This window comes from Heterodontus francisci, chromosome 4, assembly GCF_036365525.1.
Source record: "Heterodontus francisci isolate sHetFra1 chromosome 4, sHetFra1.hap1, whole genome shotgun sequence".
Taxonomy (NCBI): domain Eukaryota; kingdom Metazoa; phylum Chordata; class Chondrichthyes; order Heterodontiformes; family Heterodontidae; genus Heterodontus; species Heterodontus francisci.
In genome coordinates this window covers 176,911,609-176,926,483 of record NC_090374.1, presented here as the reverse complement: position 1 = coordinate 176,926,483, position 14,875 = coordinate 176,911,609, and the positions used below count along the sequence as shown (strand labels likewise).

Below are 14,875 nucleotides of genomic sequence, written 5' to 3'. Positions count from 1 at the left end.
TGCAGCATGGCTTTGGAGGAGTCACACTGCCTGGTAAATAGTTGTAATGTAATAAAGGTTAATGTTTTGTTCTTATTATCCCTCGATTCCCTTAGTGCCCAAACATCTATCGATCTCAATTTTGAATATGCTCAACGACTGAGCATCCACAGTCCTCTGGAATAGAGAATTCCAAAGTTTCCCAAACCTCTGAGTGAAGAAATTTCTCCTCATCTCAGTCTTAAGTGGCTGAACTGAATCCTGAGACTATGACCCAGATTTTTAGATTTTCCAGCTTCTCAGCACCTACCCTGACAAATCCGCTGAGAATTTTATGTTTTCATGAGATCACTTCTCATTTTTCTAAACTTCAGAGAATTTAGACCCATTGCTACTCAATCTCTCCTTGCAGGACAACCCTCTCATCCCAGCAATCAGCCTAGTGAACCTGCATTGCACCCCTTCGAAGGCAAGCATATCCTTCTTTAGATAAGGGGACCAAAAGTGTACACAGTATTCCAGGCTAAAGATTGTCTGGAAGTTTCAGACCTTTGTATTTACATGCTGGGCTCCATCATCATTAAGAATGGGAATGTTCATGGAGCCTCCTCCTCCCATTAGTTGTTGAATTGTCCAACATCATGCATGACAGGATGTGACAGGATTGCAGAGCTTTGATCTGATTCGTTGGTGTGGGATTGCTCTGCCCTTTCTGCAGCATGGTGCCTCCGCTTTTTAGTATGCATGTAGTCCTGTGTTGTAGCTTCACCAGGTTGGCACCTCATTTTCAGGTACACCTGCTGCTGCTTCTGGCATCTTCTCCTGAACTCCTCAATGAATGAGGGTTGGGTGCTATCGCGTTGTAGTGTAGTTCAGCAGCCTGCAGTCTCAGTCCATCTTATACCAAACCTGGTTAAACCTCACTCCATTCCTGAGAGACATCACAGGTACCTAGCTTGATGGTAATGGTAGAGTGAGGGATATGCTGGACCATGAGTTTACAGGTTGTGGTGGAATACAATTTTGTTGCTGCTGGTGGCCCACAGCGTCTCATGGATTCATTCCATTATGATGATTCAGCTAAGATGTAAGACTGAGGAACTTGCCCATTATCCATTTTGAGTGAGCATTATTTGAAACACTTGTTTTGAGTACTGTAGATATTTTAATGCAGTCTCGGTGGAATTGCTAACCATGGAGGGCGAGGCTGTCTTTCTGTGGCTATTATGGTGGAGATGAAGTTCTTTGAGAGGAAGAATTTAACTCCGAAACATTTGAAAAGCAGCTATAATGTGGTGAGAAGAAGATTTTTCTCAAGTTCCATTCCTCTGCTACAAAGCAGTTAGTACTGGGCAATTTTAAGAAACAATGCTCTCTTAGATAAATAGTTCTTTGAAGGATTTGGAATATAAAATCTTTCTTATATAATTGAACCAGAGGGGAGATGAAGAGAATGTTGTGATTCCAAATGCATTGCCTGAATGGGTGATGGAAGCAGATTCAATAGCGACTATCAAAGGGAATTGGATGAATTCTTAGAAAGGAAATATTTGCAGGGCTCTGGGGAGAGAGCAGGGGGAGTGGAGACTAATTGGGTAGTTTTTCTCGAAGCGTCAGCACAGGCACGATGGATCAAATGGCCTCTTCTGTGTTGTATGCTTCGGTGATTCTATCAGCAGGAGATCTTCAGAAAAATCAGCTGCAGTATGAGAAGAAAAATCTAGCTGGTTGTTTCTGCTCCATCTGTTACTGCGCTACATAAATCTGTTCTATCTGCCATGAGTTATTATTCAATCCAGATCAAAGACTTTACTTTTATAGAGAACCCTAGAAAAGTTACAGCACAAAAAGAGGCCATTCAGCCCATCGTGTCTGCACTGGCTGACAAAACTAGCCGCCCTTTCTAATCCCACCTTCCAACACCTAGTCTGTAGCCTTGCAGGTTACAGCACTTTAGGTGCAGGCCCAGGTACCTTTTAAATGAGTTGAGGGTTTCTGCCTCCACCACCATTCCTGGCAGTGAATTCCAGACACCCACCACCCTCTGGGTGAAAAAGTTTTTCCTCATGTCCCCTCTAATTCTTCTACCAATCACCTTAAATCAGTGTCCCCTGGTAATTGACATCTCTGGTAGGGAAACAGGTCCTTCCTGTTTACTCTATCTAGGCCCCTCTTAATTTTGTACACCTCAATTAACTCACCCCTCAGCCTCCTCTGTTCTTAAGAAAAACAACCCTAGCCTATCCAATCTTTCCTCACAGTTGCAACTTTCCAGTCCTGGCAACATTCTTGTAAATCTCCTCTGTACTCTCTCCAGAGCAATTATGTCCTTCCCTGTAATGTGGTGACCAGAACTGTACACAATACTTCAGCTGTGGCCTAACTAGCATTTTATACAGTTCCAGCATTACATCCCTGCTTTTGTATTCTATACCTCGGCCAATAAAGGAAAGCATTCTACATGCCTTCTACACCACTTTATCTACCTGTCCTGCCACCCTCAGGGACCTGTGGACATGCACTCCAAGGTCTCTCACTTCCTTTATCCTTCTCAATATCCTCCTGTTTATTGTGTATTCCCTTGCTTTGTTTGCCCTCTCGAAATGCATTACCACACACTTCTCCAGATTGAATTCCATTTGCTACTTTTACGCCCACTCAACCAAACCATAGATATCATTCTGGAGTCCACAGCTATCCTCTTCACTATCAACGGCCAGTAGAGTGGTGAGGAAGTTTTCTTCTGGGCTATTGGAAACCTGCTGGATGTGTGGCACCTCTCCAACAACTTCTTGATCCACAAACCCATTAGAAAACCCAGGGCAATGTCATAAACAGTGGTGGTTGGCTCCATATGGAGGGTATCACCAGGTTGATATAAGGCAAATGTTTCTGAGACTCTGCATTACTGTAGCAAACTAAAATTGAAAATGCTGGAAGACACTCAGCAGCTCAAGGCAGTGTCTGTGGTAAGAGAAAGAGAGTTAACGTTTCCTGTCTGTGAACTTTCATTCAGGTTCTCCAAGTCAGTATGGTGTGTGGCTTGGAGGGGAACTTGCAGGTGGTGGTGTTCCCATGTGTCTGCTGCCCACGTCCTTCTAGGTGGTAGAGGTCTTGGGTTTGGAAGGTGCTATTGAAGGAGATTTGATGAGTTGCTAAGTGCATCTTGTGAATGGTACACACTGTTGCCACTGTGCATTCGTGGTGAAGGGAGTGAATGTTGAAGGTGGTGGATGGTACCGATCAAGTGGGCTGCTTTGTTCTGAATGGTGTTGAGATCCTTGAGTGTTGTTGGAGCTGCACCCACCCAGGTAAGTGGAGAGTATTCCATCACACTCCTGACTTGTGCTTTGCAGATGGTGGACAGGCATTGGGGAGACAGTTGGTGAGTTACTCGCCACAGAACTCCCAGCCTCTGATCTACTCTTGTAGCCAAAGTATTTATGTGGCTGGTTCCGTTAAGTTTCTGAACAATGGTAACACCTAGGATGTTGATGATGGAGGATTCAGTATTGGGAATGACATTGAACATCAAGGAGAGATGATTAGATTCTCTATTGTTGGAAATGGTCATTTCCTGGCACTTGTGTGGTGCAACTGTTACTTGCCACTTATCAGTCCAAACCTGAATGTTGTCCAGGTCTTGCTGCATGCAGGCACAGAATGCTTCAGTATCTGAGGAGTTGTGAATGGTATTGAACACTGTGCAATCATCAGCGAATATCCCCACTTCTGAACTTATGATGGAGGGAAGGTCACTGATAAAGCAGCTGATGATGGTTGGGCCTCGGATACTACCCTGAGGACCTCAGTGATGTCCTGGGGCTGAAAGGATTGGCCTCCAACAACCACGACCATCTTCCTTTGTGCTCGGTATGAATCCAACCAGTGGAGAATTTTCCCCCGATTCCCATTGACTTCAATTTTGCTGGGGTTCCTTGATGCCATACTTGGTCAAATGTTGACTTGATGTCAAGGGCAGTCACTCTCACCTCACCTCTGGAATTCAGCTCTTTTGTCCATGTCTGGACCAAGACTGTAACGAGGTCCGGAGACCAGTGGCCTGCAGCACCCATTGCATTCATAGCAGATGGCACCTTTCATGGCTTCAGGAGGTCCCCTAAGCATTCTACAGAAATGAAGTACTTTTTTTTGAAGTTTTGGAAACAAAGTAGCTAATTTGCACACAACAAGGTCCCACAATCAGCAATGTGATAATGACCAGATAATCTGTTTTAATGATGTTGGCTGAGGGATAAATATTGGCCAGTACACGAGGGAGAACTCACCTGTTCTTCTTCGAAATTGTGTCATGGGTTCTTTTGCATCCACCTGTGAGGGCAGACACAGCCTTGGTTTAACATCTCATCCAGAAGTCATCGCCTCTAACAATGAAGCACTTCCTCGGTACTGCACTGGAGTGTTAGCCTAAAATTTATGCTTCTGTCACTGGAATGGGACTTGAAGCCACCACCTTTTAGCCTAGAGGCGGGATTGCTACCCACTGAGCCACTGCTGTGTGATGATACCTGAAGTTATATTACTGCAGGGAAATGTTATCGTGGCTATACATTATGAATTGATAATCGAAAGTGGCATTTTGATCTTGAAATTGACCTTCATCAAGAAAGGAACTGTACCTAAACAGGTCCCATTCAAACAATGCTATTTTTGCAACACAAAATGATAGTTTACTAATTGTAAGCAGAACAAAGGGGGAAGGTCCAAATATTTATCAATTTAAGTGGTTAAGACTGTTTCATTACAGTTTCAAGTCATCTCTCCCTGTTTTGTAAAGTAAAAACTGCTTAAGCACATATTCCAGACTGACACTCCCAATGCAGTGCTTAAAGTGTGCTGCACTTTCAGAGGTGCAGTGGTTTGGATGAGACATTAAAACTCTCAAGGGGAGGTAAACGATCTCATTTCACTATTTTGAAGAAGAGCAGGGGAGTTCTCCCCGGTGTCCAGGCCAATATTTATCCCTCAATCAACATCACAAAAACAGATTTCTGGTCATTTATTGCTGATTGTGGGATCTTGCTGTGTGCAAATTGGCTGCTTTCTTACATTACAACAGTGACTACACTTCAAAAGTACTTCATTGGTTGTAAAGCACTTTGGGACGTCCTGAGGTAGTGAAAGAAAGAGGCTATATAAATGCATTTCTTTCTATTGTCAGAAAGACATTTAATTTACTCCTTAAGTTGATTTGAAATCATACTGACTGGAATCCCTTTCAAAGCAGTGCTATAGTCAGAAGCGATATTTTTGAGTATTCTTGCCAAATGCAAGGTTAGCAGTTGATGTAGTTTTTATCCAACTCATTCCTCATCCAGTCCCTAAAGCTATCTGGTAACATGTATAGGGCAAAAGTTATAGTAAGAAATAAAACATGTTTTGAAAAGGCTGCTTAAAGTGTCTGTGTTCAGTGGAATGTGTCAATCTCGTACTCTAGTTATCCTCTGGATCAATTGGGAATTAAGCACATTCATCAAAGTTGCATTTGGTTTAATTAAAAAAATACCTTTTTGACTGCTTAGCAGAAGCAATCTGGAAAAGGTACCATTGTTCAAGGTGAAACTGAGCTATTTAGCAATTGGGGTTGAAAAGTAGCCAAAGTGTTTTCAATTAAAATGGCACTCTCGGTATCTGGCTTTGCCAGACATATGGGATCAATCAGGAAGTTTGTGCTGATGTTTTCTTTGGGAATGCTGATAGCTTGACGCATAAGTAACAGCGACAAGGAATCTCAGTTACTCCAGCAGTTTTTTTTTAAAACCACCCCTCTCCTTTACTGCTTTAGTGTCAGACTCATAAAGACACTCAAACCTTCATCCTATCACAACCTGACTCCTAGAGCTGGTCTCCTGAGAAAGTGCAGTTATAAGAGAAGATTTTGAGAGACAGATTGTTCTGCCTGTATCTGTTTTACAGAAGAAAGTGTGCAGAAAACCTGAGCTAGTTTGCAGAGATTGAATTATTAGTTCTATTCTTTGTACCTGTTTTTATTTTGTTAAATAATGAGGCAGGCTGTAACTCTCTCCTTGTTTCTGCACGTTGCCTGCTGCTTAACTTCTTACCTCCCATTTACTTTCCAGAGGAACGTTTTAGTGGGAAAGACCTTTGAGCTGAAAGAGCGTCGCAACAGCTTGAGCACGGGCACCAATAGAGTGCTGAAGCTAGGCGCCGTCTTCAAGCGGAATGTGCGCAAGCTGAGAGAGAAGAGCCTCAACCTGGATCTGGTCTTCCTGGTGGACGAGTCGTCCAGCGTAGGCAGCGCCAATTTCGTCAATGAGCTGAAGTTCGTCAAGAAGCTGCTCTCGGACTTCCCGGTGGTGCCATCCGCCACCCGGGTAGCGATTGTGACCTTTTCCTCCAAGAACAACGTGGTGCCCAGGGTTGACTATATCTCAGCCCCCCAGTACCATCAGCACAAGTGCTCTCTGCTGAATGAGGAGATCCCCGCCATCAACTACAGGGGAGGTGGGACCTTCACCAAGGGAGCGTTCCAACAAGCAGCAGTAAGGCATCCTCCTGTTTACCATTCACTTCTCGGATAGGATAGAAAAGTTAGTCAATTGATCATTTGTCATGAGAGAAATGTAAGGTTGTAAAGAAAAACAATGGCTTGTTGAAATGTGAAAGATCCACTGACATTGAGAGGTGTGAGGGAAAAACACTCCCTTCGCTCAGGAGCTGGGTAATTTACATTGTGCACCTTTATTGCTTTTAACTCGAGGTTAACAAGTTTAAAAACTTCGAAATTGTAGTCTGTATTTTAGGCAGGTGTGCTATTGCCGAAATATTTTGAGCTCATCCCAAACTCTGCTGCCCATATCCTATATCACACCAAGTTCCATTCAGCCATTGCTCCTGTGGTTGCTGACCTTCATTGGCTCCCTTGATTTTAAAAGTCTCACCCCCTCCCTATCTCTGTAACCTCCTGCAGCCCTACAACCCTACAAAATCCCTGCATTCCTCCAATTCTGGCCTTTTGCACTCCAGGATTCCCTCTCTAAACCTCTCTGCCTCTCTACCGCACTCTCCTCCTTTAAGATGGTCCTTAAAACCTACATCTTTGACCAAGCTTTTGGTCACAGACCGTAATGTCTCCTTATGTGGTTCAGTGACAAATTTTGCTTGATATGCTCCTGTGAAATGCATTGGGACTTTTTACTGTGTTGAAGATACTACATGAATGCAGGTTGTTGCGTGATTACTGTAGTCTTTGTCGGTTGATGCTGGCTTGGGGAAGCAACGCATCAGTTTGCAAGCAGTGGCCCACTCACATGGGCTGTGTAAGTCTGATTTAGGAAAGGTTGACAGTCACAAGTTATGTGCTGTCTCACAAGACCTTAAATTGCCTGACTGTGAGGATAATACAATAACTTCTAATCTCTTTGCCAGACCCAGAGCAGAATGTAATATTCAGACACAGCCAGCTCTCACCAAGCTGCTGAAAGCTCAACTTACACAGAATACATGTCTGAACTCTTCAGTGGGCTTAATACAGTAACCAGCTTCTGGATTAAAGTTGATTGGTGCAATATTAGAGTATGATAGGATAACGTTAGCATAAACATAACATGCAAAGAAAGTAACATTGCCTACTATGGCTCACTGGTAGCACTTTTGCCTCTGAGTTAGATAGTTGTGGGTTTGAGTCCTGCTCCAGAGATGTGAGCTGAAAATCTAGTCTGATAGTCCCAGTGCTGTGTTGGAGGGGCTGTCACTTGAATAAGATGTTAAACTGCAGCCCCATCTATCCTTACAGGTGGATGTAAAAGATCCCAATGGCACTACTTTGAAGAAGAGCAGGGGAGTTCTCCCCAGTGGCCTAGTCAATATTTATTCTTCAAACCACACTGTAAAAAAAAACCATATTATCTAGCCATTATCTCATTGCTGTTTGTGGGAGCTTGCTGTGCTCAAATTGGCCCCTGATTTTACTAAATTCCAAAAGTGACTGCACTTCAAAAGTACTTAATTGGCTGTAAAGCACTTTGGGGTGTCCTGCGGTCGTGAAAGGTGCTACATAAATGCGAGTCTTTTTTTGATCAAAATTAATAGAAAATCATGGACAGTGCACAATTGGATAAATATTGGCCGGCATGAAGGAACAAATGCCCCTGCTCTTCTTCAAAGTAGCGCCATGGGATCTTTTACATCCAACTGAGAGAGCAGACAGGGCCTTGGTTTAATGTTTCTAGCAGACAGCAGCCCCTCAAGGCATGTCAGCCTAGTTTATGTGCTCAGGTTACTGAGGTTGGACTTAAACCTATAAGTCTCTGACTGAGAGGCTAGTGTGATACTCACTGAGCCACAGCTGACACCTGTATTTTTGTAAGTCTCACTACTATGAGTTCCCACTGAACAAGGTTTACCATCTAGGAATATCGGAACAGGAAGAGGTTATTCAGCCCCTTCAGCCTGCCACTATTCAGTTAGACCATGGCTGAACTGTAGCTTAACTCCATCTACCCACCTTGGTTCCGTAACCCTTAATACCCTTACCTAACCAAAATCTATCAATCTCAGTTTTGAAGTTTTCTGTCGACCCCCCCAGCCTCAACAACATTTTGGGGGAGAGAGTTCCAGATTTCCACTACCTTTTGTGTGAAGAGGTGCTTCCTAACATCACCTTCGAATGGCCTGGCTCTAATTTTAAGGTTATGCCCCCTTGTTCTGGACTCCCCTCACCCCAAGAAATCTTTTCTCTCTCTCTACCCTTTCAAATGCTTAAAGCCTGGAGAATGGTTTCATAAAACTGCCTATTGTGTGCACATGCACCGTTTCCAATGCGAGTGCAGTGGTGCTTGTTTCTCAACCATTCATAGGCACAAATAGCAGAGAATGGGACAACTCAAAAGACACTGGAGAGTCTCTTTTAGATTCCATTTGTCAACAACTCTCATATCTAACCTTTGGCTAGAATAAAATAATGTTTAAAACTATTAGAGAGCATTGTAGTTTTTGGTAAATTTTATAGATAACATTTTAAATTGGTTTGATAAACTTCTTGCTAATATATGGTTACGCCTGTAGACATCCTTTTCAATGATAGCTGTACGTGTATTTTGGGTGAACCACAGTTTCTCAGTTTCCTTATTTTGATAAGTGAAATGTTAGTGAAAAGAACAATCCACATGGCAAGTTGTTATGATCTGGAACGCGCTGCCTGAAAGGGCTGTGGAAGCATATTCAATAGTAACTTTCAAAAGGGAATTGGATAAATATTTGAAGGGGGAAACATTTACAGGGCTATGGGAAAAGGGCCAGGGGAGTGAGACTAGTTGGATAAAGAGCCGGCACAGGCATGATGGACTGAATGGCCTCCTTTGTTCTGTAACATTCCATGATTCTAATGAATCGCTTTGCAGAAATGAGCATTTTACTCCAGTGGTTCTGTGCTCATTTCCAAGAGGGTGCAGTGCAAAGAAAGATCCCAGTCAACAGTCAGTCTGCAGCATCAAAGTGTAATTTTTCCCTAAGGATAACTTCAACTCTGCCATGTAATATAAATGAGTGCTCCCGGGCTTGTTGAATAGCATTGTGGTAACCAGGAATGGAGCAGTCTTATATTTCATTTATTACTAATATAGACCTGTGCAGTTACACAGGGAAAAGGTTAACAAATGAATGCTTAACATATTTCCATCCAATTTCCTTGTCTATTATTTCAATGGAGGTAATAATCACCTTTTTTTTAAAGGGTGTATACTTCTGTTAAAATAGCGACTAAGTAATTGCTAGTCACCTCAGTGTCATTTTAAGACTATACATTTTTGATTGTCCTTTCCTGAATTTGTTTTGGTCCCTCATTTCTCTAAGTATGTTTTCCTATTAAGTGGTCCGCTGCTGCAGTGTACCAGTCCATCAGAAAGCTGTGCTCCCCATTGATGGGATGTAAATTCGCCCCATCAATTTCCAACAAAGATTTCCTGATCTCAGCCCTGCTATCACTGGTATGCAATGAGTGAAAAATGGATGCTTCCCCATAAGCAGTGGGAGAAAATTGGACGACCTGTCACCCAGTTGACTCCTGCACACCTTTTCTTGCTAGTTATAGAGCAATATTAATGCTATTTGATTAAGTCAGTGAGTAAATGATAAGTTCTCAGGTCTTGCAAGTGGTTTTTATGAGGTGGATGTTAACCCTAATTCATTACTTTGAGGCCGGACTTTATTGATGACCTCCATGTTTGCACCCTCTATAGACATTCAGAATGTCACGACTCATGTTCTCATGCACACTAAGGCTTATAACCCCATTGCCACTGTCCATGATAAATTCTACTGGCTTTCTGCTTTCTTGTCCTCATCTTCAAATCCTTCCATGATTTCACCCTTTCCTGCCTGCAAGATCAGCTCCAGCCATAACATCCTCCATACAGTCTCCTATCCAGCAAAACCAGCTTATTTCTTGTTCCATATTCCCTCCGCTTCCCTATGGACAGTTACTCCTTCAGCCACTTTGCCCCACCTCACTGATTCAAGGACTTTTTATTTTATTTGTATTATATTTTATTTAGAGATACAGCACTGAACCAGGCCCTTCGGCCCACCGAGTCTGTGCCGACCAAGAACCACCTATTTATACTAACCCTACATTTAATCCCATATTCCCTACCACCTACCTACACTAGGGGCAATTTACAATGGCCAATTTACCTATCACCTGCAAGTCTTTGGCGGTGGGAGGAAACCGGAGCACCCGGCGAAAACCCACGCAGACACAGGGAGAACTTGCAAACTCCGCACAGGCAGTACCCAGAATTGAACCCAGGTGTCTGGAGCTGTGAGGCTGCGGTGCTAACCACTGCGCCACTGTGCCGGACTTTTCTCTTCAACCATGCTTTCTTTCACTTCCAGTAACACCCCCTCCCCACCTACCCCCACCCCACTCTTTTTATCCCACCTGCCTAGTGTCTGCTCATGGTCCCTATTCTGTAAAGTGCACAGACACAGTGCGTGAGGAGAAACGTAAGTTAGAATGCATTCAGAAGAAGTCCAAATTGATTCTTGCTCCAAATTCTTCCTTCCCTTGCACTTGCCAAGTTTCTCAGTACATTACTGTTGGCCTTGCTAGTGACACCCACATCCCGTGAATGATTAAATAGCATTCTGCTTGGCATCATTTCCCAGACTGTTTGGGGATGATTGGAAATTGGGAAGTTGAGAATTGTAAACTAAATCGACCAAAATACGAATGAAATGAATGCACGGTGGGGGATTTGTGCTATAGTGCTAGAGTGTCGTACCCCGACTTTAAATTCAATTAATTAAAAATCTGGAAACGAAAGCTAGAATCTGTAATGGTGCTATGAAACTATCATTGATTGTTGTAAAAACCCATATGGTTCACTAATGTCCTTTAGGGAAGGGAATCTGCTGTCCTGACCTTACATGTGACTCCAGACGCACATCAATGTGGTTGACTCTTAACTACCCACTACCCTCTGAAATGGCCTAGCAAGCCACTCAGTTGCCAAGGGCAATTAGGGTTGGGCACACATCCCATGAAAGAATACAAATAAACCTCCCTCTCCTCCTTGAAGATGCTCCTTGAAACCTATCTCTTTCACCAAGCTTTGGGCCAACTGTCTTAAGAGCTCCTAATGCGGCTCGGTGTCAAACTTCGTCTGATAACACTCCTGTGAAGAATTGTGGGGTGTTTTACTATGTTAAAGGTGCTATATAAATACCAAGCTGTTGTTGTTAGAAATTTTAGGCAACTCACTTAGAAGCTGCCACTTATTTCAAATAAATATTCTGTGTCCATATGGAATACAATTAATTTAATGCATGTATACCAGTCATCCACTTGATTCACCCTCCACAAATGGTTTTCCAATGGTACTGGTTAAGTGATTCTACCAATCATAGAATCATTGTATCACACAGCACAGAAGGAGGCCATTTGATTCATTGTGCTTGTGCCAGCTCTTTGACAGAGACATCCAATGAAGCAAACTCCTCTGCTCCTTCCCTATTTGCCCTGCAAATGTTTCCTTTTCCAAGTAGAGAGAGTTTCCACTTATGGCTGAGCAAAACTAGAGACCACCAATATAAGATAGTCACCAGCAAATCAAATAGGGAATTCAGAAGAAAGGTTTTTACCCAGAGAGTGGTGATAATGTGGAACTCGTTATCACTGGGAGTGGTTGAGGTCAATAGCGTAGATGCATTTAAGGGGAAGATAGATAAACCCACAAAAGGAAGAAAGGAATGGGAGGATAGGTTGATAGGATGAAAGGATGAGATGAGGAAGCATGGGAGGAGGCTCCAGTGGAGGATAAACTCCAGCATGGACTAGTTGGGCCAAATGGCCTGTTTCTGTGTTGTATACCCCACACAATCCTATGTAAAAAACATTTATCCAATTTCTTCTCTAAGTTACTATTGAAACTGCTTCCTCCACCCTTTCAGGCAGTGCATTCCAGATCACAACAACTTGCTGTGTTAAAAAAAATGGTTCCTCAATTCCTCTCTGATTCTTTTGCCATGAACATTCAGGTTTCATTTCACCAGCTTCCAATGGACAGTGTAGAATTTACCAACAAAACTTTCAAAGTAATTGGTCACTTCCCGTTGGAAAGTAAAATCCAGAAATAAACTTTCCAGAAAGTTTAAAGTTCTGTGCAATTTCTCGCTAATCCTCTAAGGCAATCTGGTAAAAATTCAAAGAGGTTGCTCCAACATAACATTCCATTTATTCACAGCTGATATTGCCAATGTTCCAGCACTGGAACCATTGTGTTCCATGGAGTATTTGATCATTCCTAACTATACATCTTTATAATCTTCAATCTTGAGTTTAGCTATCACAATCTCTATCATGATAAGAAGATTTCATATAAAAGAATAAAATAAACTACAATTGATTTAAAGCAGTAGATTTAAAGCAATAAACTTACAGTTCCCCTGACATTCATACGCCATTAATCTGACATCATCACAGCTGTTTGTTTCTGCGGCTGTGTTATAACTCAATGCCAGCCATCTATGTGTTCCACACTGTACAGATGCTGACCATTAGCGTTCAGTTATTCACCCTGAAAGCAACACTCCAATTTTTTCCTGGGTGTATTTGCGACTCTTAAATATGACCTGTTGTTTGTAACTTTGCCCAACTCACTTATAAGAGCTTAAAACTCTTGTAGAACAGAAAATGGTTATTATTCTAACAAGCTCATCCCCGTTTAAAGGATTAACCATCACCATAGCTTCTCGCCATACCCCATTAATCTCTAGAAATTAACCCAACAATCCCTTGAACTAGCTTATACTATTTGCTTCAATGGCCTTATTTGATAACATACTGCGTAATCTTCCTTTTTGTTCCTTACTTCCTAATTTTTAAATCTTGCAACCCTTCAATTTCAATCCCTTTTTAAAATTCATTCACAGGTTGTGGGCATCACTGGCAAAACCAGCATTTATTGACCATTCCTAATTACCCTTGAGAAGGTGGTGAGCCACCTTCTTGTATATAGCTGAGTGGCTTGCTAGGCCATTCCAGAGGGTAGTTCAGAGTCAACCACATTGCTGTGGGTCTCGGGTCACATAGAGGCCATATTGGGTAAGGATAGCAGATTTCCTTCCCTAAATGGCATTAGTGAACCAGGTAAGTTTTTACAACACTCCTATAATTTTATGGTCATCATTGCCTTATTTCACATTTATTTGAGTAACTGAATTTAAATTCCAGTGGCTGTGTTGGATTTTGAACTCATTTCTCTAGATCATTAATCTAGGTCACAGGATGACCAGTAACATAACCACTACGTTGCTATAGTGGATATCTTTCCTGGATCAATTTTGCCAATTCCCATAGTAACCATGAGATTTTAATTAGCTCTGACCTCAAAAGTCTGCCGTTTACCAAGGAAAATGAAGACCAACTTCACAAAGCCTTTTGATGGAATAGATAAGGAGAAACTATTTTCATTGGCAGGAGGGTTGGTAACCAAAGGAGACAGAATAAAGATAATTGTCAAAAGAATTATAGGTAACATCAGAAGAAATGTTTTTAACTCAGTGAGTTGTTCTAATCTGGAATGCACAGCCTGCATTATAATAGTGACCACACTTCAAAAAGTACGTCATTGACTGTAAAGCTCTTTGAGACCTCTTGAGGTGATGAAAAGCACTGTACAAAGGCAAGTCTTTCCTTCTTTCTTTGCTAGGCTTGCTGGTGTTTTCATTTTGCTGCAGTTTGGCATTTTCACCCATTTTAGCAAATAACCAATAAGCAGTGACCATGGAAATAAAACACTAATGATCAAAACATACTCATACCCTCTGACTCACATCTTACCATTTTACCAGCAAATGTATGCATGCATACACCATACAAACATGAATATTAAGATCACATGCCCTATGATGTAATTGATTATTCATTGTTTATTTACTAATTATAAGAACATAATAAATAAAAAGAGAAAAAAAACTAGAAACAAACACTTTGAACCTGGTCCTCCATTAAGTAAGATCATGGCTGATCTACTTCAACTCCACCTTCCCACACTATCCTTATATTCCCTTAATTCACTTAATACCCAAAAATTTATTGATCTTTACCTTGAATATACTCAAAAACTGAGCATCCACAGCTCTATGGGGCAGAGAATTCCCAAAATTCACTAACTTTTGAGTGAAGAAATTTTTCCTCATCTCAGTCCTAAATGACCGACCCCTTACCCTGAGACTATGACCTCCTAGTTCTAGACTCTCCAACCAGGGGAAATAGCCTCTCAGCTTTGACCCTGTCAAATCCCTTAAGAATTTTGCACCTCTCATTCTTCTAAAAGCTAGGAAATATAGGTTGATTATACTCAATCTCATCTCATTGGACTATCCTCTCATTCTAGGAATCAGTCCAGTGAAT

The 14,875-nt window shown here is 42.0% G+C and overlaps 1 protein-coding gene across 3 annotated transcripts in view; it reads left to right on the top strand.

Moving 5' to 3' along the window:
* Window positions 1-5,801: 5,801 nt before the first annotated feature.
* The window catches only part of svep1 (sushi, von Willebrand factor type A, EGF and pentraxin domain containing 1), a 292,595-nt gene continuing 283,521 nt past the window's right edge, over window positions 5,802-14,875 (top strand). For all 3 annotated transcript variants that reach the window (XM_068030634.1, XM_068030635.1, XM_068030633.1), the window contains exon 1: window positions 5,802-6,503. In XM_068030634.1, the coding sequence (XP_067886735.1) occupies window positions 6,003-6,503 (501 nt within the window). In that variant the 5' untranslated portion in view covers window positions 5,802-6,002. The remainder of the gene's footprint in view (window positions 6,504-14,875) is intronic.